This window comes from Nerophis ophidion, linkage group LG10, assembly GCF_033978795.1.
Source record: "Nerophis ophidion isolate RoL-2023_Sa linkage group LG10, RoL_Noph_v1.0, whole genome shotgun sequence".
Classification (NCBI taxonomy): domain Eukaryota; kingdom Metazoa; phylum Chordata; class Actinopteri; order Syngnathiformes; family Syngnathidae; genus Nerophis; species Nerophis ophidion.
Genome location: NC_084620.1, coordinates 33,754,867 through 33,778,816, shown reverse-complemented (window position 1 = coordinate 33,778,816; position 23,950 = coordinate 33,754,867). Strand labels below are relative to the sequence as shown.

General features: G+C 41.0%; 1 protein-coding gene across 1 annotated transcript in view; it reads right to left on the bottom strand.

Moving 5' to 3' along the window:
• adamtsl3 (ADAMTS-like 3) overlaps positions 1-23,708 on the bottom strand; it is a 152,094-nt gene extending 128,386 nt beyond the window's left edge. The window contains exon 1 of the mRNA XM_061913551.1: positions 23,384-23,708. Coding sequence (XP_061769535.1) covers positions 23,384-23,440 — 57 coding nt within the window. The 5' untranslated portion in view covers positions 23,441-23,708. The remainder of the gene's footprint in view (positions 1-23,383) is intronic.
• Between the last annotated feature and the right edge of the window lie 242 nt (positions 23,709-23,950).

The window sequence follows — 23,950 nt, the reverse complement described above, 5'->3', positions numbered from 1 at the left end:
GGACTTTTATTTACAGGTTACAATGCATTAAATGCATTTTTTTTTAATCCATCTTTGGTCATGTTTTTCATAATGATTGTGAACAAAAGGCAAAATTCCCCCCAAAAAAGTGCAGGTCCTCTCTAAAGTCTATAGTTCACCCTTGGTCTTTTAGCGCCCATAACGTCTGGAGCATGTAAATTATATATTTTTTTCATTGTAAATATTCAATAAATGCGATCAAAATTCAGCTCACAATGGAGCTTAATGGAGTCGCTCTATTCTGTCTGTAAAGCCCATAAAAAAACATCTAAACACCTCCATTAAGATTTTATATACATAATGTAAGTATATATGTAATGTAGTAACAGGCACATTTTTCAATCAATCATTTAAAGTTTATTTTTATAGCCCTAAATCACAAGTGTCTCAAAGGGCTGCACAAGCCAAAACGACATCCTCAGTTCAGATCCCACATAAGGGCAAGGAAAAACTCAAAACCCAGCCAAATGTCAATGTGAATGACTATGACAATTTTTGTGTCGTTCTGGCCATTTTCGAGCCCAAAATGGCTTTCAAAGTGTACCAACTCGTTGGACTACCTACTCAGACTTCTTCTGTCCCGGTGAGATGCACAATTTATGATCTACAATAAACTTCCGGGGAACAAGGAAGCAAGGAAACATCTCGCCAGTCGATCATGTTGAAATTGTACACAGGCTTGTGATCACAGCCCCAGTATAGTTTGTTTTCGTTAGCACTTATAACAATATCACTAATTTGAGGTAATATTCAAATTACGAAATGTAAATGGAGTATCCTTGGCGGTTTTTGGATGGTTATTTATTGGATTTTATGGGCGAATTAGAGGACCTCCCATTGGCTACACTGTAAGCAGACTTTTTTTTTTTTACAAGTTACAATGCATTAAAAACAATTTCTTAAATCTATCCGTCGTCATTTTTTTCATCATGATTGTGAACAAAAGGCAAATTCCAAAAAAAGTGCAGTTCCTCTCTATAGTCTATAGTTCACCCTTAGGTCTTGTTGCTCCCATAAATTCTGGAGCATGTAAATTATATATTTTTTTCATTATAAATATCCAATAAAAACGATCAAAATTCAGCTTACAATGGAGATTAATGGACCCACTCTATTCTGCCTATAAAGCCCTTAAAGAAAATTTAAACTTCTTTATTAAGGTTTTATATACATGATGTAAATACATATGAAATGTTGAAACAGGCACATTTTTGTGTCGTTCTGGCCATTTCCAAGTCCTAAATGGCTGTCAAAGTGTACCAAGTTGTTGGAATACCTACTCAAACTTCTTCTGTTCCAGTGATTTATGATCTACAACAAACTTCCAGGGAGCAAGGAAACATCTCGCCAGTCGATCATGTTGAAATTGTACACAGACTTGTGATCACAGCCCCACTATAAATAGTTTGTCTTTGTTGGCACTTATAATAACAATATCACTAGTACTTGGTTAATATTCCAATCAAGAAATGTAAATGGAGTATCCTCTGCAGTTTTTGAATGGTTATTTATTGGATTTTATGGGCAAATTAGAGGACCTCCCATTGGCTCTGCTGTAAGCAGACTTTTATTTACATTTATTTACAAGTTAGAATGCATATATATATATTTTTTAATCCATCCATCAAGTTATTCATAATGATTGTGGACAAAAAGCAAAATTCCAAAACAAGTGCAAACCTTAGGTCTTGTAGCTTCCCTAATTTCTGTAGCATGTAAATGTACCTTAGAAAAAATTTACTTTGAATAAAGGCTGACAGCACATATGCATTTATCACTCATTTCTGACAAATACACAATGAGCAGGAATTCACTTATTATTCACTTTGTCAGAATTGCATAATTTAATTAGCATTTTCTTTTCAAATAAGCAGAAACAGAAAATCTATTTCAACAAACAAATGGTCACTTCTTTAAAAATAAGCAGCAATCACAAAGAAAAAAGACTTTGAGGCTCTGAACTAATCTTTTCAGAGATTTGTGTACTGGTTTAAGTTTAGATAAACAACATCTTAAGCAGACTAGTTTTGTCCAATAACAGAAATCCACCGTTTAAACAATATCAATGTGAGCTTTCGCAGCCTTGGGAACTTCAAACCACTCAGGTCATGTCAAGTCAGTTGGAGTTATTTTGTGCCAATACATAATAAAACAAACAAATAAGTTGCCAATGATGACAGCAACAATGGCAATGGTCTGCATCCAGCGCCACATTAGTCTTGCCACCAACGATAACGAGCAGAAGTCTTGAAAGGGCAATGGTGCTTTTGCAGAGAGCACAAACCAATCATCACCGTTTATTTCAAACTGTATGAGGTATCCACACTCAGAGATTTGTAATGGATATTGTAATAATTTTTCACCAATCCTGCACTGAACTTGCTTGATTCAAGGACTTCCAGGATTCTAATATACTTTCCATTTGCACGTTCAGGCAGCACAATATTTGATTGTAATCAAAGTAACATCTTTCGGTCTACGCTACTACAAACCATGATGTACCGCTTTACTGTATAAATCATTTAATCAAACATGAATTTAAATGTACTCCATAACTTTGTCCTCACTGATAACCTGCAGTCCGTTTGTATGTTTTCTTCTTCTTTAGCTTTAATGCAGGGTACAAGAGGGTTCACTCTGTGCATCAATCTCAGCACCTGAGCGTGTTCATTCAATAGCAGAATTAAATGAACAGAGTGAATCCTCTTGTCAGTCAGCTACAATCTTTGTCTCACACACATAGAAAGTGCAGCCAGGAAGCCTCGCTGGTCGCGACTAACTCGTGACAAGCAGACAATAATATTGTTTATCAACAATAATTTGTGAGACAATATATAGTCCAGCAAAATGTCCTTAACGGCCCATGACTAGTACTATAGCACTTATTCAATTTGTTGATTATTGCAAAGTAAACAACTGGTAGTATGATTTTAGCATTTTGACCAAGAAGCTCAGTGTTACTCAAATAAAAAGTATTTATAGTTACATTCAAAGGGAAGAAAAAAAAAATCCCAGAAGAAGGTAGAAGAATTTGAGGACCAAGTTAATCTCCTTTGGATCTTTTACATAATAGCCTACGTCATGTTAAAACAATTTGCAAAAAAAAAGCCACAATTCAGTCCAGTTAGCTCTAACATGACAAACATCAGCTAACTCAGCCTCTGGAACCCGTCCCCCATTTACTCTACACCATTTAGAGTGTACTTGATACTGATACTTTACAATTAACTTTGTTTACTTTTGATTTACACCAGGGGTGGCAAACTCATTTTAGATCGGGGGCCACACAGAAAAAAATATACTCCCAAGTGGGCCGGACTAGTAAAATCACAACACGATAACTTAAAAATAAAGACAACTTCAGATTGTTTTCTTTGTTTAAAAATATAACAAACACATTCTGAAATTGAAATTGTGCAAATCATACTGTTGTTTTTTTTTACACTTGCATGTTACTGTCAATAGTACTCTATATCTATTTGTCGTTATTTATATTTTCTGAATAAATTGTGTGATAATGTTCATCAGTCAACTCATTGGTGTTAATTTTCAATCTATCAAGATAAAATTACAGTATGTTATTTGGGGTGAGTTTTTCCTTGCCCTTATGTGGGTTTTACCGAGGATGTCGTTGTGGTTTGTGCAGCCCTTTGAGACACTTGTGATTTAGGGCTATATAAATAAACATTGATTGATTGATTGATGTAGTTTATAATGATAATAGTACATTTTACTTATAAGGCGCCTTTCTGGGCACTTAAGGACACCGTACAGAATTAAAACAATAAAATCAATTGGATAAAAACAACAACAAGAACAACAACATTATCGATAGGATTTACAGTGAATAAGCAGTCAGGAATAGGTGTGTTTTGAGTCTTAATTTGAAGAGCGATATTAAGTCTAAGTTACGGAAGTCTGGTGGTAATTAGTTCCAAAGATGAGGGGCAGAGCGGCTGAAAGCTCGGGCACCCATGGTGGACAGTTTAATTAAGTTTGATCATTTTCCTCGACTAGTGTACTAAAATCATGTGGTATATTTTGTACTATGTAGCATCATCTACAAATATACAAATAATTGCTCTTTGGACATCTAGTGGACACATTTAGAACAGCACCTTATTTCATTAAAAAAATTAAGGTTCATTTTTATATTTAGCAAAGTCATCCCGCGGGCCGGATAAAACCTGTTCACCTGCCTGATTAAAAAAAAAATAAAAAATTATTGAGACAAATATTTATGTGTTTAACTATTGTTCACTTACTACGGTATATTATTTGTTTATTATTTATTTGTTCACAGTTATATTTCACAGAACAAGGATATAGGATAACATTGATATGGTATGAAAAGGGGTTGGATTAAATAAGATCAGCTTCTTCCTACTCCTTTTCGGACGTGCCGTAATTATACAACTGGAAATTTTTGATAAATTGCATTGTATCGTATGCTTGTTCAAAATGAACTGAAACTGAACTGAACGTTTGATACCCCTAAATACTCATGATTGGGAATCTTTAGGACTACACTGCAACAAAACATGTACCATATTTTTTGGGATTATAAATCGCTCCGGAGAATACGTCGCACCGGCTGAAAATGCATATTAAAGAAGGAAAAGAACATATATAAGTTGCACTGGAGTATAAGTCGCATTTTTGGGGGAAATTTATTTAATAAAACCCAAGACCAAGAATAGGCATTTGAAAGGCAATTTAAAATAAATAAAGAATAGTGAACAACAGGCTGAATAAGTGTACGTCATATGACGCATAAATATCCAACTGAGAAGGTGCCTGGTATGTTAACGTAACATATTATGGTAAGAGTCATTCAAATAACTATAACATACAAAACATGCTAAACGTTTACCAAACTGTCACTCCTATTCGATAAATCCGATTAAATCTTCTTCCTCGGATGTCGCTTCTAAACAACTCTGTCAACTCCGGAGGTATGCGCCGCTTCTTCTTGTCGTTTTCTGCTGCCTATTTCAGTACGTCCAGCTTGTAATCTGCAGGACATGATTTCCTTTTCGGTGCCTTTTTTGTTCAGCCCTTCTCAGTTTTTTATAAGTTACCGCCAACAATGAAATGATCCATTTTAAAAGCTACGGCAGTAGCATATAGCATACAGTAGTTAGCATTCCGTGACCCACAATGCACTTCTGCCATGACCCTACCCCGCCAAATTCTTATTGGTTGACTTGTATGTGACGATTGCTGACGTGTGTATGATGATTGCTGACATTTTCTTCGTCTCTTCCGCGAATTAGATAAATATTTAATATTTTACGGTAATGTGTTAATAATTTCACACATAAATCGCTCTGGAGTATATGTCGCACCCCCGGCCAAACCATGAAAAAAACTGCGACTTATAGTCCGAAAAATACGGTACTGTACTCTACAAATTCTTTCAACCAATAGAAAAGTGTTCTTAGTCATACTTCCACACAACTTTTTGTGGTCAGAAAGCCTTTCAGTCTTATGTTTTTTAAAACCATCGCACACTCCACCACTTGGTTCCCTCACTCCGGAATCTACTTGCCGCCGGAGACTTTCATGTTTCCTCCACTTGGCCTTTTTGCTCTGAGGACATCCTTCATGGGCCTATTCCTCTTGCACTCCATTAATATCCTGCTCTCTCTGCCAATTTCACTGTTACTACTTACTGTAAGCTAACGTTAAAAAAAAAATTAAATAAGAACCCCGTCACCTTATGTCATCAACCCTATGACCTTTTCTTCCCTTTGCTCTGAAGCGACAAATAGAGCCGTTTTTCTCGGGCTTTACAACTCTGTCAAGAACCGTTTTTAACAGTTTAACCCAAACCTCCCCTCCTCTGTAATTAGACATCACACAGGAGGGCAGTGGGAATGTTGGGGGGTGCCGAGCTGTGATGTACCCCTCCTCTGTGCTAGGCTTCCCTGAAAAGAGAATCCGAGGTAAAGCCAGAGGGAGACTCGGCGTTGCTTTCGGGCTGGTCGGTTGTGTGAGAAAATATGGTGGCCAGATGATGCTGCATTTGGGACGAAGCAGCGAGGGGATAAATCATTACTGCTCTGTCACTTTTCATGGAAGGGGGAGAGGGTGTTTCGTCAGGACAGGATGCCAGAGGGCTCGGCGGTGGGAAACAAACCGTCCTGATGATGGAGCAAATGCGGACACAAGGGGCTTCGCAGGAAATGGAGGGGGCAGAGGGCCGCCACCTGCAAATATCACACTACAACTGGACAACACAGCCATTTGCTGTATGCTTGTCAGCTACTGACCACCCCAAGGCAAAAAAACGGAACTTTCCTCCAAAAAGTATTTTGTGATGTCAGATGAAACCAAAATTTAACTGTTTGGCCACAATACCCAGCAATATGTTTGGAGGAGAAAAGGTGAGGCCTTTAATCCCAGGAACACCAACCCTATAGTCAAGCATGGTGGTGGTAATATTATGCTCCGGGCCTGTTTTGCTGCCAGTGGAACTGGTGCTTTACAGAGAGTAAATGGGACAATGAAAAAAGAAGGATTACCTCCAAATTCTTCAGGACAACCTAGGTGCAGATGGGTGTTCCAACAGGACAATGACCCAAACACACGTCGAAAGTGGTAAAGGAATGGTTAAATCAGGCTAGAATTAAAGTTTTAGAATTTCCTTCCCAAAGTTTTGACTTAAAAGTGTGGACAATGCTGAAGAAAACCAAATAATTTAGCTGAACTGCACCAATGTTGTCAAGGGGAGTGATCAAAAATTCAACCAGAAGCTTGTGGATGGATACCAAAAGCGCCTTATTGGAGTGAAACTTGCCAAGGGACATGTAACCAAATATTAACAATGCTGTATGTATACTTTTGACCCAGCAGATTTGGTCACATTTTCAGTTGACCCATAATTAATTCATATAAGAACCAAACTTCATGAATGGTTTTTTGTGACCAACAAGTATGTGCTCCAATCACTCTATTTAAAAAAAATAACGGTTGTAGAAATGATTGTACACTCAAGACAGCCATGACATTATGTTCTTTACAAGTGCATGTAAACTTTTGACCATGACTGTACATGGTATGACAATATCAACCCCAGATTCTCTGACACTCATTGATACTTTAACTTTAATAAAGAAGGCCTCCCCAGGGAGGTGTTTAGGCGCACATTCAACCGGTAGGAGGCCATAGGGAAGACCCAGGACACGTTGGTAGACTATGTCTCCCAGCTGGCCTGGGAAATCCTTGCGATCCCCCGGGAAGAGCTGAACGATAGATAGATAGATAGATAGATAGATAGATAGATGGATGGATAGATAGATAGATAGATAGATAGATAGATAGATAGATAGATAGATAGATAGATAGTACTTTATTTATTCCGTCAGGAGAGTTCCTTCAGGAAAATTACAATTTTCAGCACAATCCCATTCAAGATCAGACAAACATTATAGGGAGACAGAACAGGATCGCTGACGGGTCTGCCGGCTTCCAGCGCCCCTTACAAAAAAGATGACATACAGGTAAACAAGGGGGGGTAGAGAGAAAAAAATAGAAGATTAAAATAAAATTAAAAAATCGGTCTTAGCCTGGGCCCTGGAGTGGGGGTGCAGACTGAGGCCAAGGGGAAAAAAAAAAACATCAAACATCAAAGAACACAGAGGACATTGAAGACATTAAAGCAGCAGATACAAGCAGACACTTCTACATACAGCTATGAATAAAAAGTAAAAGAAACATATCCACTGTGGTGGCCTCTGCGGTGTTCCACACCATCGTCTGCTGGGGTGGAGGGAGCATGGCCAGAGACAGAAGCAGACCCAACAAGACAACCAAGACAGCCGACTCCACTCTCGGCCAGTGTCCAGTGCGCATGGATGAGCGAGGATACGTCCAAGGTGACTGAGGTGTCCGACACCTGCTCACCCAGTCAAGACACCGCGAAGCCTCTCCGTCCCAGTAGCTCAGTGCTAGCTCCACAGTCCTGTCCCTTCATCCGCATCTCCTCCAGTACATCCAAACAGACTCTGGTGTAGCAGAGACCCTGCAGCTGGTCTCCATGGCCAAAAGGCTCCCGGGAGGCAGATCCAGAAGTCCACAAAAAAAGCACCACAGAGGTCACGAAAGTGCCACCCCTTGTCACACAGTCCCAAAGGGTCCCGGACCAAAATGCGAAAAAAATATAATACCACATGAAAACAAGAGGGAAACACAAAAGGATGACACAAGAGCACAGAGCTCCTGCCTACAGCAGCCACTACAGCAGCGCCATCTTGGAAAAAAAATGTGGCTGGGGAGAAGAAAGTCTGGGTTTCTCTACTTGGGCTGCTGCCCCCGTGACCCGACCTCAGATAAGCGGAAAAAGGATGGATGGATGGATGGATGGATGGAAGAGAAACCATGGTTCAGTGCTCTTTCCTTTGATGCATATGTCACACAGTGTATGAAGGTGGCATTTTTCTCAAACTGATAGCTGCTGGGTTCGATACCACCGCCCCCCCCCCCCCCATCCTTTGCCAAGACACTGAACCCCCAGTTGCACCTGCTGCTGCGTCATAGGTAGGTGTATGAGGAAACAGCGTCCAAGCAAGTACCTCACAGGTAGCTGGATGGTCTTTTTTCCATTGGCTACAGGACTGAATTGCTTGACGTCTACAAATAAAACAAATCTGCTAGAAATGGTATTTCAATTTGACAAACATGTACAATGAATCGTGTTTTCTATTAAGCTTACTGATTGTTGTCCCATTTAAGTCTGAATGGCTTATAACAGGGCTGTCAAACTCATTTTAGATTGGGGGGCCACATGGAGAAAAATCTACTCCCAAGTGGGCCGGCCTGGTAAAATCATGGCACGATAACTTAAAAAAAAAGACAACTTCAGATTGTTTTCTTTGTTTAAAAATGGAACAAGCATATTCTGAAATTGTTGTTTGTTTTAGACCTACATGTTGCGGTAAACTCTGCCGAGGAAGACCGCAGGGGGGCAGTCCGAAGCCCCTGCATCACGTAGGGGTCACCAGTGTTGCGTTTGTAATGCGAAAGCAAGACAACTTGAAGTATCTTTGACACACAAAAAACTTGTGCACCGTTTATTCCATCAAAAAGAAGACTGAACGACTGCGTACATCAAAGAGACTCAAAAAGGCGGTCACAAAAAACCCCCACCTTTGGGTAAATCTCCTGACGGTCCCTTAAAGGGGCCACACCGGCCTCACTCTTAACTGCATACTGTATATGAATGCTGAAAAATAATTACATTGTTAAGTGCACAATACAACAATGATGGTGAATAATGACGACAAAGTCAAATAAGCCGGTGTGGTGTATTATGTCCTTAAAGCAACCGCAACACAATATACTTTGTCGTTTTTTATATATTCCTAATAAATTACCCCCCTATGCAACTGGCTCCTTGACTTCCAGTCTGTGAGAGTGGGCAACAACACCTCCAGTGCCATCTCCCGGAGCACCTGCTCCCCTCAGAGCTGCATCCTCAGTCCACTGCTGTTCACATTGATGACCCATTACTGCTGCACCAGGTTCACTACTAACAACATTGTGAAGTATGCGGACGACACAACAGTAGTGGGCCTCATCCGTGACAACAACGACATGGACAACAGGGAGTAAGTGAAACATCTGGTTGACTGGTGCAGAACCAACAACCTGGTCCTGAACGTCGACAAGACCAAGGAGATCATCAACTACTTCAGGAAGCACCAGTCCAGCCACGCTTCACTCTTCATCAATGGCACAGCGGTGGAGATGGTAAGCAGCCCCAAGTTCCTGGGGGTGCAGATAACTGACAATATAACCTGGTCCCCCCACACAGCTCTTGTAGAAAGAGCTCAGCAGCCCATGCACTTTTTGCGTCGGATGAAAAGAAAACCGCTCCATCCCCCCATTTTCACCACATTCTACAGAGGCACTATAGAGAGCCTGCTGACCAACATCATCTCTGTCTGGACTGGAGCCTGCAGTGCCTCAGACTGGAAGTATCTCCAGAGAGTGGTTAGGATGGCGGAAAATATCATCAGGACTCCTCTTCCTCCTATCAAGGAGATCGCAAAAAGCCGCTGCCTGACCAGGGTTCAGAAAATCTGAAAAGACTCCTCCCACCACCACCAAATGGCTGTTTTCACTGCTGGACTCTAGAAAGAGCTTCCACAGCCTACGAAGCAGAAACACCAAGTTCTGTAACAGCTTCTTCCCCTCAGGCCGTAAGACTCTTGAACGCATTATAATTATCCCCTCAATTCCTCCCAAAATGGATTAACTCACTGGAATAAAAAGACAATACAACATATCGTATTTTTCGGAGTATAAGTCAAACTTGCCGAAAATGCACAATAAAGAAGGAAAAAAAAAACATATATAAGTCGCACTGGAGTATAAGTCGCATTTTTGGGGGAAATGTATTTGATAAATCCCAACACCAAGAATAGACATTTGAAAGGCAATTTAAAATAAATAAAAGATAGTGAACAACAGGCTGAATAAGTGTACGTTATATGACGCATAAATAACCAACTGAGAAGGTGCCTGGTATGTTAACGTAACATATTATGGTAAGAGTCATTCAAATAACTATAACATATAGAACATGCTATACAGTTACCAAAAAATCTGTCACTCCTAATTGCTAAATCCCATGAAATCTTATACGTCTAGTCTCTTACGTGAATGAGCTAAACAATATAATTTGATATTTTACAGTAATGTGTTAATTTCACACATAAGCCGCTCCTGAGTATAAGTCGCACCCCTGGCCAAACTATGAAAACATTTAGTGCACACATTTAGAACAGCTGTTTTTTTTTATTCAAAAATGTTAGGTTATTTTAATACTGAGCAAACTCATCCTGCAGGACGGAAAAAACCTGGTACCGGGCCTGATACGGCCCTTAAGCCTTATGTTTGAGACCCCTGGCATATAATTTATACCATTCAGACATACATTATATATTACATGCATAGATTCCATTCACCGATGGATTAGCACCCTTCTTAGATGAATATTTAAAACAAGAGTGTCAAGATTGGGGGGTCGCAGCTTGCTGTGGGGTTGTTCTCCCAGGAAGGCAGACGGACTACTCAGAACATGGCGTGCAGGTAAAAACATGATTTAATCTTTAACTCAGAAGCGATAAAAAAGTACAAACAAAAGGCGCGCATAAGGCGGAAACACAACGTAGACAAAACTATGGACAATAAACAAAACTTACTTGACAGGAAAACGAGCATGGATCTATGGCATGAAGTAGCAGCATGAACTTTGGGGTGAAAAAACTAGCAATGTCACCAGGCCGACCGACAGACAAAGACAAGTTTAAATAATGCCTCTGATTAGTGCTCGGCAAGCAGGTGAGCGGGTGAGCACTAATCACAGGCAGGTGAACACAATGAGTAACCACGGTGACAAAGCAAAAAGGGAAGTGCAAAAACTGGAAGCAAAACAGAACAAAACTTAACAAAACATGATCACAAGACATGACACAGAGTAAATATTCAAAGCGCTCTTTTCGAGTAATTCTCTTAATTATGTGTCAAACTTCCTGGTCCTACAGGCATGTATCCTGCGAATCCTGCCCAGCAACAAGAATCCTCCCTTTTCCCTGCATATAAATGTCACATATTAAACATTATATATGTATGAAGTCATATTCCCAAGCTATTTTGCCTTGCTTTGTAAGACTTAGACATCTTAAAATAACATTACTTTGCAATCTGCCATTTCTAATTTCCACTTCTGTGACTTTTATTCACCAGCCTACCAAGAACAGTATGAAATTACATCATTTTTGGCCAAGCTCTGGCAGGATAAATGCCCGCCCTCCCCAATTTGGAACAGTAGCATCCCACCGGCACACCTACTCGCAAGTCGCTCGTGGAAGGAAAAACGGCAACTTTTAAAACTTGATCAAGTTGAAGACTTGCAAACTCACATGTTTTTTTTAAGTATTGTCACACTCAGCAGCCATCGCTTCCAAGATAAAGACCAGATGGAAACAATGAGATGAGAATGAAGGCTTTTGTTGTGTAACTGAAAACAGTCCTTCTTGTTAACAGTTTCCAAAGACTTGCTCCATCCGTCCATCACGGGCCAGATGTTCTTTGGGGCCTTTCTCCTTAACTCCTCAATTGGGGCCGATCCTTCTGGAAATTAATTTACTTCTCATTTCAGGCCACAACATAGGCATTCATGAAAACATTCATAAAACACGTATATATTCAATCAATTATTGATAGGTGACCCCACAAGAGCATATGTTAGTTTTCTTCAATCAAGAAATATTTTTGACATTCATCCATCCATTTTATATACCATCCATCCATCTTCCTCCGCTTATCTGAGGTCAGGTCGCGGGTGGCATCCTGACCAGATGCCTAAACCACTTTATCTGGCTCCTCTCGATGTGGCGGAGCAGTGGCTTCACTCTGAGCTCTTCCCGGATGGCAGAGCTTCTCACCCTATCTAAAGGAGAGACCCACCACCCGACGGAGGAAGCTCATTTCGGCCGCTTGTACCCGTGATCTTGTCCTTTCGGTCATAACCCAAAGCTCATGACCATAGGTGAGAATGGGAATGCAGATCGACCGGTAAATTGAGAGCTTTGCCTTCCGGCTCAGCTCCTTCTTCACCACAACCCTGCCTTTCGATCTCACGATCCTCTCTTCCCTCACTCGTGAACAAGACTCCGAGGTACTTGAACTCCTCCACTTGGGGCAGGGTCTCCTCCCCAACCCGGAGATGGCACTTCACCCTTATCCAGGCCAACCATGAACTCGGACTTGGAGGTGCTGATTTATATACCGCTTGTCCTCATTAAGGTCGCAAGTAAGCCGGAACCTATCCTCGCTGACTTTGGATGAAAAGTGGGGTATACCCTGGACTTGTCTCCCGCAAATCGCAGGACACATATAGACACCAGGGGTGTCAAAGTCATTTTAGATCGGGGGCCACATGGAGAAAAATCTACTCCCAAGTGGGCCAGACTGGTAAAATGACGGCACGATAACTTAAAAATAAAGACGACTTCCGATTGTTTTGTTTAAAAATAGCACAAAGAGCACATTCTGAAAATATACAAATCATAATGTTGAGGGTTTTTTTTAACACTTACATGTTACGGTTAATAGTGATCTATCTTTTGGTCCTTATTTATACTTTCTGAATAAACCATTTGACAATGTTCATCAGTCAACTCATTGGTGTTAATTTTCAACCTCCATCCATCCATCCATTTTCTACCGCCTATTCCCTTTCGGGGTCGCGGGGGGCGCTGGCGCCTATCTCAGCTACAATCGGGCGGAAGGCAGGGTACACCCTGGACAAGTCGCCACCTCATCACAGGGCCAACACAGATAGACAGACAACATTCACACTCACATTCACACACTAGGGCCAATTTAGTGTTGCCAATCAACCTATCCCCAGGTGCATGTCTTTGGAAGTGGGAGGAAGCCGGAGTACCCGGAGGGAACCCACGCATTCACGGGGAGAACATGCAAACTCCACACAGAAAGATCCCGAGCCTGGATTTGAACCCAGGACTGCAGGAACTTCGTATTGTGAGGCAGACGCACTAACCCCTCTGCCACCGATAAAAAAAATAATATCAATATAAAATTACTAAGGGCTTCACGGTGGGAGAGGGGTTAGTGCGGCTGCCTCACAATACGAAGGTCCTGAGGAGTAAGGGTTCTATCCCGGGCTCGGGATCTTTCTGTGTGGAGTTTGCATGTTCTCCCCGTGACTACGTGGGTTCCCTCCGGGTACCACGGCTTCCTCCCACTTCCAAAGACATGCACCTGGGGATAGGTTGATTGGCAACACTAAATTGGCCCTAGTGTGTGAATGTGAGTGTGAATGTTGTCTGTCTATCTGTGTTGGCCCTGCGATGAGGTGCCGACTTGTCCAGTGTGTACCCCGCCTTCCGCTCGATTGTAGCTGAAATAGGCACAAGCGCCCCCCGCGACCCCAAAGGGAATAAGTCCTTTTCAACCCATATTCAATTGAATGCACTATAAAGACAAGATATTTGATGTTCAAACTCATTAACTTTTTCTTTTTTTTTGCAAATAATAATTAAATTAGAATTTCATAGTTGCAGCACATGCCAAAGTAGTTGGGAAAGGGCATGTTCACCACTGTGTTACATCACCTTTTCTTTTAACAACATTCAATAAACGTTTGGGAACTGAGGAAACTAATTGTTGAAGCTTTGAAAGTGGAATTCTTTCCCATTCTTGTTTTATGTAGAGCTTCAGTCGTTCAACAGTCCAGGGTCTCCACTGTCGTATTCTACGCTTCATAAAGCGCCACACATTTTCGATGAGAGACAGGGCTGGACTGCAAGCGGGCCAGGAAAGTACTCGCACTCTTTTTTACGAAGCCACGCTGTTGTAAAACTTGTCTTGCTGAAATAAGCAGGGGCGCCCATGATAACGTTGCTTGGATGACAACATATGTTGCTCCAAAACCTTTATGGACCTTTCAGCATTAATGGTGCCTTCACAGATGTGTAAGTAACCCATGCCTTAGGCACTAATACACCCCCATACCAGCACAGATGCTGGCTTTTGAATTTTGCGCTTATATCAATTCGAATGGTTATTTTCCTCTTTGTTCTGGAGGACAACATGTCCTCTGTTTCCAAATATAATTTGAAATGTGGACTCGTCAGACCACAGAACACCTTTCCACTTTGCATCAGTCCATTTTAGGTGAGCTCGGGCCCAGCCAAGCCGGCGGCGTTTCAGGATATTGTTGATAAATGGGTTTGGCTTTGCATAGTCGAGTTTTAACTTGCACTTACAGATGTAGCGACCAGCTGTAGTTACTGACAGTGGTTTTCTGAAGTGTTCCTAAGCCCGTGTGGTGATATCCTTTACACACGGACATCTGTTTTTGATGCAGTACCGCCTGAGGGATCAAAAGTCCGTAATATCATCTCTTACGTGCAGTGATTTCTCCAGATTCTCTGAACTTTTTGATGATTTTACGGACCGTAGATGGTAAAATACCCAAATTCCTTGCAATAGCTCGTTGAGAAATGTTGTTCTAAAACTGTTCGACAATTTGCTTACAAAGTGGTGACCCTCGCCCCATCCTTGTTTATGAATTACTTATTATTTCATGGAAGCTGCTTTTATACCCAATCATGGCACCCAACTGTTCCCAATTAGCCTGCACACCTGTGGGATGTCCCATATAAGTGTTTGATGAGCATTCCTCAACTTTATCAGTATGTACTGCCACCTTTCCCAACTTTTTTGTCACGTGTTGCTGGCATCAAATTCTAAAGTTAATGATTTTTTTTTTTTAAATAAATGTTTATCAGTTTGAACATCAAATATGTTGTCTTTGTAGCATATTCAACTAAATATGGGTTGAAAATGATTTGCAATTCATTGTATTCCGTTTGTATTTACATCTAACACAATTTCCCATCTCACATGGAAACAGGGTTTGTAGCTTGCTAATTTTCCTCGACTGATGCACTGACATGTGGATTATTATTTGTGTTTTACTGTATGTAGCATTATCTATAGAGATAAAATAATTCCTATTGTGACTTGACACATATAGAAATGCAGTTTCTTTCATTCAAAGATTTCCGCTTATTTTTATACTTAGCAAACTCATCACTCAGGCAGGATAAAACCTGTTTGTTTGACACCCCTGATCTAAACTCTCATTCATGTCTATAGCCAAAGTTTGGCCAGAGTGACAATTTTCCGCCACCAAGTGGTTTTGTTTTGCCTGCCAAAGGTTGGCTCCCTAAATGTAATACATATTCATACTGATCAATTTTAAACTCACACAATCTTTGATGGCAATGTTTGCAAGAATAAATATCTGCCATCAATGGATCATGATGACCTCCACTAACTCATTTATGGTGGTGTGAGACTAAACTCCTCACTCATTGTGCTGCTTTATGCTTGAAATCACTGTGTTTGGCCTGCGGCCAACTGGCACATTTTCACTTTGGCCCTTTTCAGGGAAACAAGTCTGGGCACCCCTGATTTAGTCTCCTATTAGCCTAACATGCATATTTTTGGAATATGGGAGGAAGCCAAAGTACCTACAGAAGACCCACACACGCACAGGGAGAAATATGCAAACTCCACAAAAGATGCCTAAACGGAGAACCCAGATCTTCTGATTATGAGGCCTACATGCTAACCACCGGGCCACGGTGTGGACCCTACTTTTAACATTGAAGAATTAAATGCAAAGTGAAAAAAGGCTGCAAAACTTAAGACTCCAGGCTAATCTCCGCTGGATGTGTCTGTACTAATTTACAAACCCCAAAACCAGTGAAGTTGGCACGTTGTGTAAATGGTAAATAAAAACAGAATACAATGATTTGCAAATCCTTTTCAACCGACATTCAATGCAATAGACTGCCAAGACAAGATACTTAACGTTCAAACTGAAAAACTTTGTTATTTTTTGCAAATATTAGCTCATTTGCAATTTGATGCCTGCAACATGTTTAAAAAAAGATGGCATAAGTAGCAAAAAAGACTGAGAAAGTTGAGTAATACTCATCAAACACATATTTTGAAAATCCCACAGGTGAAAAGGCTAATTGGGAACAGGTGGGTGCCAAGATTGGGTATAAAAGCAGCTTCCATGAAATGTTCAGTCATTCACAAACGTGGATGGAGCGAGGGTCACCACTTTGTCAACAAATGCGTGAGGAAATTGTTTAAGAACAACATTTCTCAACCAGCTATTTCAAGGAATTTAGGGATTTCATCATCTAAGGTCTGTAATATCAAAAGGTTCAGAATGTCTGGAAAAAAATAACTGCACGTAACATTGAATGCTCTTGAACTTGGATCCCTCAGGCGGTCCTGCATAAAAAAGCGAAATCAGTGTGGAAAGGATATCACCACATGGGCTCAGGAACACTTCAGAAAACCACTGTCAGTAACTACAGTCCGTCGTTACATCTGTAAGTGCAAGTTAAAACTCTACAATGAAAAAGTGAAGGTCATTTATCAACAACACCCAGAAATACCGCCGGCTTCGCTGAGCCTGAGATCATCTAAGATGGACTGATGCAAACTGTAAAAGTGTTCTGTGGTCTGACGAGTCCACATTTCAAATTGTTTTTGGAAACTGTGGATGTAGTGTCCTTCGGAACAAAGAGGAAAAGAACCATCCGGATTGTTAAAGGCTCAATGATTATTTGCAACAACAAAAAAATAGCTTCTCAGTTTGAACATTTAATATATTGTGTTAGCCGTCTATTCAATTGAATATAAGTAGAAAAGGATTTGCAAATTACACACCGTGCCAACTTCACTGGTTTTGGGTTTTGTAAAACCACCATAGGTTATCAATTGTTTATCGATGTTAATTAGTTCCGTGCCTGACCGCCGTAAATTGAATATTTTCATATAGCTTGGGCATGAAAAAACCTTCTAAATACAGGTTTTCACTTTATCAGTGCTCTTTCAACATGAAGTAGCACCCACTTATTCACCTTCACACTATTTCGGTCTAATACAGTATTGATGCTTGAGGCTGTGAGTAAATCGGTGGCCACAATACTGAACAGTGTACTATGACTGGTTTGGTCCAATCAAGTGGCTAATATTGTAGTATAGAACTTCGTACCTGATTGAGCCATTTGTGCTTGAAAATGCTTATTTTGGTCAAAAATATGTCAAATATGCTTACGGTATTTCGGAAAAAAATATCTGCGATACAGTTGAGCCGCAGACTTCAAAGAGCGATGGATATCTTTAGCTTCGGCAACCTCAGTTCACACACTTCATTTTGACAGATTTATACCATGAACATTGTAATGTTTTTTGTTGTTGTAAACAATGCTTTCTGTCTCTCTTTTAGCAGCATATTTGCATGCAGCCCATCTAGGCAACAAACTAGCTGATTCTTGATAAAATGATTGGTTCTGGCCAAATAGCGACACCTTGCTGTCAGACAAGTATTCTACACAACTAAACCCTAAGAAAGAGGTATCGTTTGTATTTTATACTGAAACGCTTAGAGTTATTTAATTTTAAAATTGTTACCATTAACATGTGTAGGGAGAATATACCTCTATCACAAAGGTTGATTGCACTTAGCTGATTTTTTTGTATACTGATGATTGCACAGTGATTGTCTGCTTTACTTGTACTATTCACAGTGGGTCAGTCCTTCTCAAATAGTTGGGCGGGGCCCCTTGGGAGGTTGGGGAGGCGTGTGCGACCTTGGGGAACATGCTTTTGTTTGCCGTACCAGAATATGATGAAGCATGCGTAGCACTTGGCTTCATTGTAACCACGGTGGGAGACTTAAAAAGTTATGCGGAAGTATAGTTATAACAATTTCATAGACAAATTAGACTATTCATAGTCCTGGTGGAGCGTGGGGAGGGTGCAAAATATTTTCTTCTTCCTGGGGTGGGGGCGTAACAGAAAATATTTGCGAAACACTTCAGTATGTCAACATTTTGGGCAGCACGGCTCGGTTGGTAGAGTGGTTGGCATTCAACCCAATGGTTGCGGTTTCGATCCTCAGTCCCCCTGTGCCTATGTCAAAGTATCCTTGAGCAAGATACTTGTGATGCTGCTTCTTCAGTAGGTCCATCCATCCATTTCCTACCGCTTATTACCTTTGGGGTGGCGGGAGGAGCTGGTGCCTATCTCAGCTACAATCGAGCGGAAGGCGGCGTACACCCTGGAAAAGGCGCCACCTCATTGCAGTTCATCAGTAGTTGAATGTGGTAATTATACACCTTATTATCTAGAGCCACTCAACATCCATTACACTGGTCGCCCAGGGGTTCCCCACATCTGGGGTCCCCTCCAAAGTTTCCCATTATGGACTGGACTCTCACACTATTAACTAGATCCACTCGACGTTCATTGCACCGGTCGCCCAGTGAGAAACGCTCCAAGGTTTCTCATTTGAGTTTTTTCCTGCCCTGATGTGGGTTCTGAACCGAGGATATTGTTGTGGCTTGTGCAGCCCTTTGAGACAATTATGTGATGATCTGTCACTTCATTTCTGTTTGTTTCCTGGTTTTTGTATCCCATTGGGTTGAGTTTTTTTCTTGCCCTGATGTGGGATCTAAGCTGAGGATGTCGTTGTGGCTTGTGCAACCCTTTGAGAGAATTCTGTGACGATCTGTAACTTCATTTATGTTTGTTTCCTGGTTTTTGTATTTACTTCCCGTCAGTGTTCTTATTTTGTTATATTTCCTGATTGTTCCACGGATCAGTGTTTTTCCTCATTTGTCCGTTGATTGGCAGCCGGCCCCCACCTGCTGCCAATCAACATAGGTCTATTTATGTTTTCACTCAAGCACTCCTCAGTGCTCGATGATAAACCTATGTTTGGAACATTTTTGCTAGACTGGTTTATTTTCTGTTTTTGATGAGTATTAAAGTCATCTTACCTGCTCTCACCTCTCCTGGTTCTCGCATCACTGGGGTAACAAAACGGCAGTCATGCTGTTTCATAACAAATTCGTGATTAAGGGTTATGTAAGTCAACTTTGATGGATTGGTTGATAATGGTGTCAAAGAGCTTTGTGTACCTTGAAGAATAAGGTAGAAAAGCGCGATACAAATCTAATCTATTTACCGTATTATCAGACAAGCCATGTACTGTGACTCAAACAGTACAGACATTAGCTTCCTTAACACTCGGAACCTCATTCCATTTTCTAGTTTAAATGCACTATATTGCTACATGTTTGATAAGGATTGCCGTTTCTGTTGTTGTAAATAGTTCTTGCTTTATTACGATCTGCTGGCAATTTGCAGTGTAGTCCGTGTAGGCAGCCAACTCGTTGAACCTAAATAAAAGGATTTGTTGTTACCAAAAAGACACAATTTAGGCCCGTGACGTGAACGCTACACATGACTTTAAAGGGGAACATTATCACAATTTCAAATGGGTTGAAAACAATAAAAATCAGTTCTCAGTGGCTTGTTTTATTTTTCGAAGTTTTTTTCAAAATTTTACAACTCCCGGAATATCCCTAAAAAAAACTTTAAAGTGCTTGATTTTCGCTATTTGCGATGTGACTGTCCATTTCCCTGTGACGTCATACAGTGCTGCCTATACAAACAAACTATGGCGGATACCACAGCAAGATATAGCGACATTAGCTCGGATTCGGACTCGGATTTCAGCGGCTTAAGCGATTCAACAGATTACGCATGTATTGAAACAGATAGTTGGAGTGTGGAGGCAGATAGCGAAAACGAAATTGAAGAAGAAACTGAAGCTATTGAACGAATAGCTATTGACGCTATTCGGCCATAGCATGGGTGTACCTAATGAAGTGGCCCATAGCATGGCTGTCTTATTAGCATCGCCGGTAAAATGTGCGGACCGAACGATCAGGACTTTTGCGTCTTGTGACACTGGAACAACTTAAATCCGTCGATTGGTAAGTGTTTGTTTTGCATTAAATGTGGGTATCTAGTTTCAAATGTACATACAGCTAGCGTAAATACCATGTTAGCATCGATTAGCATAGCATGTTAGCATCGATTAGCTGGTAGTCACGCCGCGACCAAATATGTCTGATTAGCACATAAGTCAATAACATCAACAAAACTCACCTTTGTGATTTCGTTGACTTTATCGTTGCAAATTCATCTGCAGGTTATCCATACATCTCTGTGCCATGTCTGTCTTAGCATCGCTAGTAAAATGTGAAGACACTCGGGCACATTCAATGGGGGTCTGGCGGCAGATTTCTTGCCAGTGGTGCAACTTGAATCCCTCCCTGTTAGTGTTGTTACACCCGCCGACAACACACCGCCGGGCATTATGTCTCCAAGGTTCCAAAAGATAGTCGAAAAAATGGAAAATAACAGAGCTGAGACCCGGTGTTTGTAATGTGAAAATGAAAATGGCGGCTGTATTACCTCGGTGACGTCACGTTCTGACATCATCGCTACAAGACCGTTAAACAGAAAGGCGTTTAATTTGCTAAAATTCACCCATTTAGAGTTCGGAAATCGGTTAAAAAAATACATGGTCTTTTTTCTGCAACATCAAGGTATATATTGACGCTTACATAGGTCTGGTGATAATGTTCCCCTTTAAAACGGTGCAATCAAATCCAAGAGACGTTGACCGTTTACATGACTCTACTCCACTCGATCCTGTCCGTCCATTGGAGGCTGCTTTCAAGATTTAAGTGGGGACCATTTCCTTGAATAAACAACCGAATTTGTTTCCTTTTGCTGCCAACTTCCTTGAGAGAATTCCAGTGGAATAATTAAAAGTAACACTGGAAGAGAAGTGGAATACTTGTTGTGTTTTAGCAGATCCTTTTTTCTGCAAGATTCCACACTGCTGCACAAATCAAGGGAATGGCGTGAGAGCCCTCCCAAGAACCACTCAAGGTATGCCATTATGTCACCCACAAAGGAAGGTTTATTCCATTTAGGGTCAGAGCCACAGGGCACTTGGCCCACACACGCAAATCACAAGGGGTTGGACTTTCAAAGACCAAAAACACAAATATAGAGACCTATTCTTCCCTCACGCTGACCCCTTGTCGAACATGAAAAAGGGGAGCCGGGACCACTTGTTGATCCCTGGTCTCTGAAGTGATGGCGGCGGGTCACTGCAGGGGAGAGCGAATATGCTGACTCAGCCTATGTTTGAACACATGCTAACTATAGAAAACCTGACATTGCAAGTGTCAGCAATAGGGGTTGTCCGTGCCCATCTATTATAATAAAGGAAGGATTTTTGGATGCCAATATACCAGTTTAAGGCGGGCAATATTTCCAAGCAGGACAAGTGTCAATGGTGTTAAAATGCTACCTCGCAGGGCACCCATAAAATTAAAGAATAATATTTTTTTTCCCCCTTAAAGATGCTGAAACCAAAATAATCTATGTCAAGATATGCTAAGCTGTCTGAATAAAACACTGACAACTCTGTGTTGTAATTGACACAGCAAATAATGATTCAGTCTGATGTCTTATGATACAAACACAGTTGTGGTCAAAAGTTTACATGCTGTTATGATCCGCTGCTCGAATCATAACATGATTACTTAGGTGAATCTATTGAGTCACTATGGAAACAGAACAAACCAGGAACTAAGGAAGTCAAACACTAACAGAATATAATACAAAAACAAATCAAAACCAGAACATGATATGATCCGAGCAGCGGATCATAACACATACATTTGTAAAGAACATAATGTCATGGCTGTGTTGAGTTTCCAATAATTTCAAAACTCTTACTTTTTAGTGATAGAGTGATTGGAGCACATACTTGTTTTTCACAAAAAACATTCATGAAGTTTGCCTCTTTTATGAATTTCTTATGGGTCTGCTGAAAATGTGAAAAAATGTTGGAAACTCAAGACATTATGTCCTTCACAAGTGTATGTAAACTTTTGACCACGACTGTAAATAAAGATTAGTTCATACAACGTTCAGAATATGTCGTGGACCAATAAAAAACAACAAGCTGCCGGCCAAAAATGGCGACCGGGCTCTTTGGACACCACTGCACTAATGCTACAATTATGTTTCAGTTCCTTGAGGTACAACCTACTCAAATATGAGACACCTAGTGCTCCAAGGTGTGTGTAAAGTGTGCATCCTTGGAGGGTGCTATCTCAATGACAAGTCATTGTACCCTGGAAGCTACAACCATGTTTTAGCCCTTCAAGACACAACCTAAGAATAATTACTGTACTCCAAAGGCTCCACCCAACCATTAAACTCTGAAAGCAACAGCCATTTTTCAGTCCCCCAAAGCACAATCTTCAATAACGTGAGACTGATTTCAGCCATCCAATGTGTATCAGTTGTAGATTCAAAAAAAGGTACAGGAATGTTTGCAAGTTGGAAAATTGTCAATGTGCTGTAGTGGTACCTTTGAAGGTGCTACCCTAATAACAAGCCATTGTACCTTTGAGGCCCCAGCTATATTTCAGTCCCTCAATGTAAAATCTATACAAGACTCATTATTGGATTCTGAGGTCTGAAAAACTTGGTGAAATTAGGTTGCATAAATCCATTCTGATCCCACTGATATTAGAGGACTGATTATTGGACTCCAAAGAAACAGTTTACACCAGTTTCTCTGGGACAGAAAATGTACAGGTATGTACCCAGACTAGAAAAGTGTCAAGGTGTCAAGTACTATTCTTTAAAGGTACCACCCCAATAACAACTGATTGTACTGCTAAGTCACAAGCATTCCGCAAGATATTCTAAGGTAACAGATTGAATATTTCATCCCAAAAATATGTCAGGTATGTCATTATGTAGTAAAATTGGGCATTTTTCAATGTGACTTTAAATAGCAATTATCATCCTTCTTCTTATGTTGCTGTATCGATCAGAACTGTCTTACCTGTGCCCAAACCGTCAAAAGAACCAGTCCAGTTGCTTCCCAGTTGCCCCCCTTCATTGCCCCCCCTGAATTCCCCCCGCTTGCAGACTGAATGAAGACAGTGTCTCTTGTCCCTGAGAGTGCCGCTGGTGGTTGAGTGATGGGAGCGGGTTAGAACCCCCTCAGCTCAGCTCCACGCCGCACTCCGGCACCACTGAAACGACCGTCCTCAGGCTCAAAAGTGGCAGGGCAAGCAAGACGTGACATTTCCAACAAGCCGGTCCGCTTGCAGATATGTTGTTCCCGGTGCAAACACGTTGCTGCTAAATTTATGTTTGCATACCAGGCGTGCGTCAGGAAAGAGGGGGGAAAAAAAGAAAAAGAAGGGGGCTCAACCCAACTGACATTCTTAAAGAAACACACGCGCCTTACGCCCTGACAGGTTGCACAGTTTAGAACTTGCATGCATTATTTCCTATCCACTTCCATTCCAACTCATTCATCAAAGTTTTGTTTTCCTTTTAAAACTTCTATCTAGTTTTAATTTGATTATTTGCGTCTCCTCCCCGTGACTGCATCCCTCCGGGT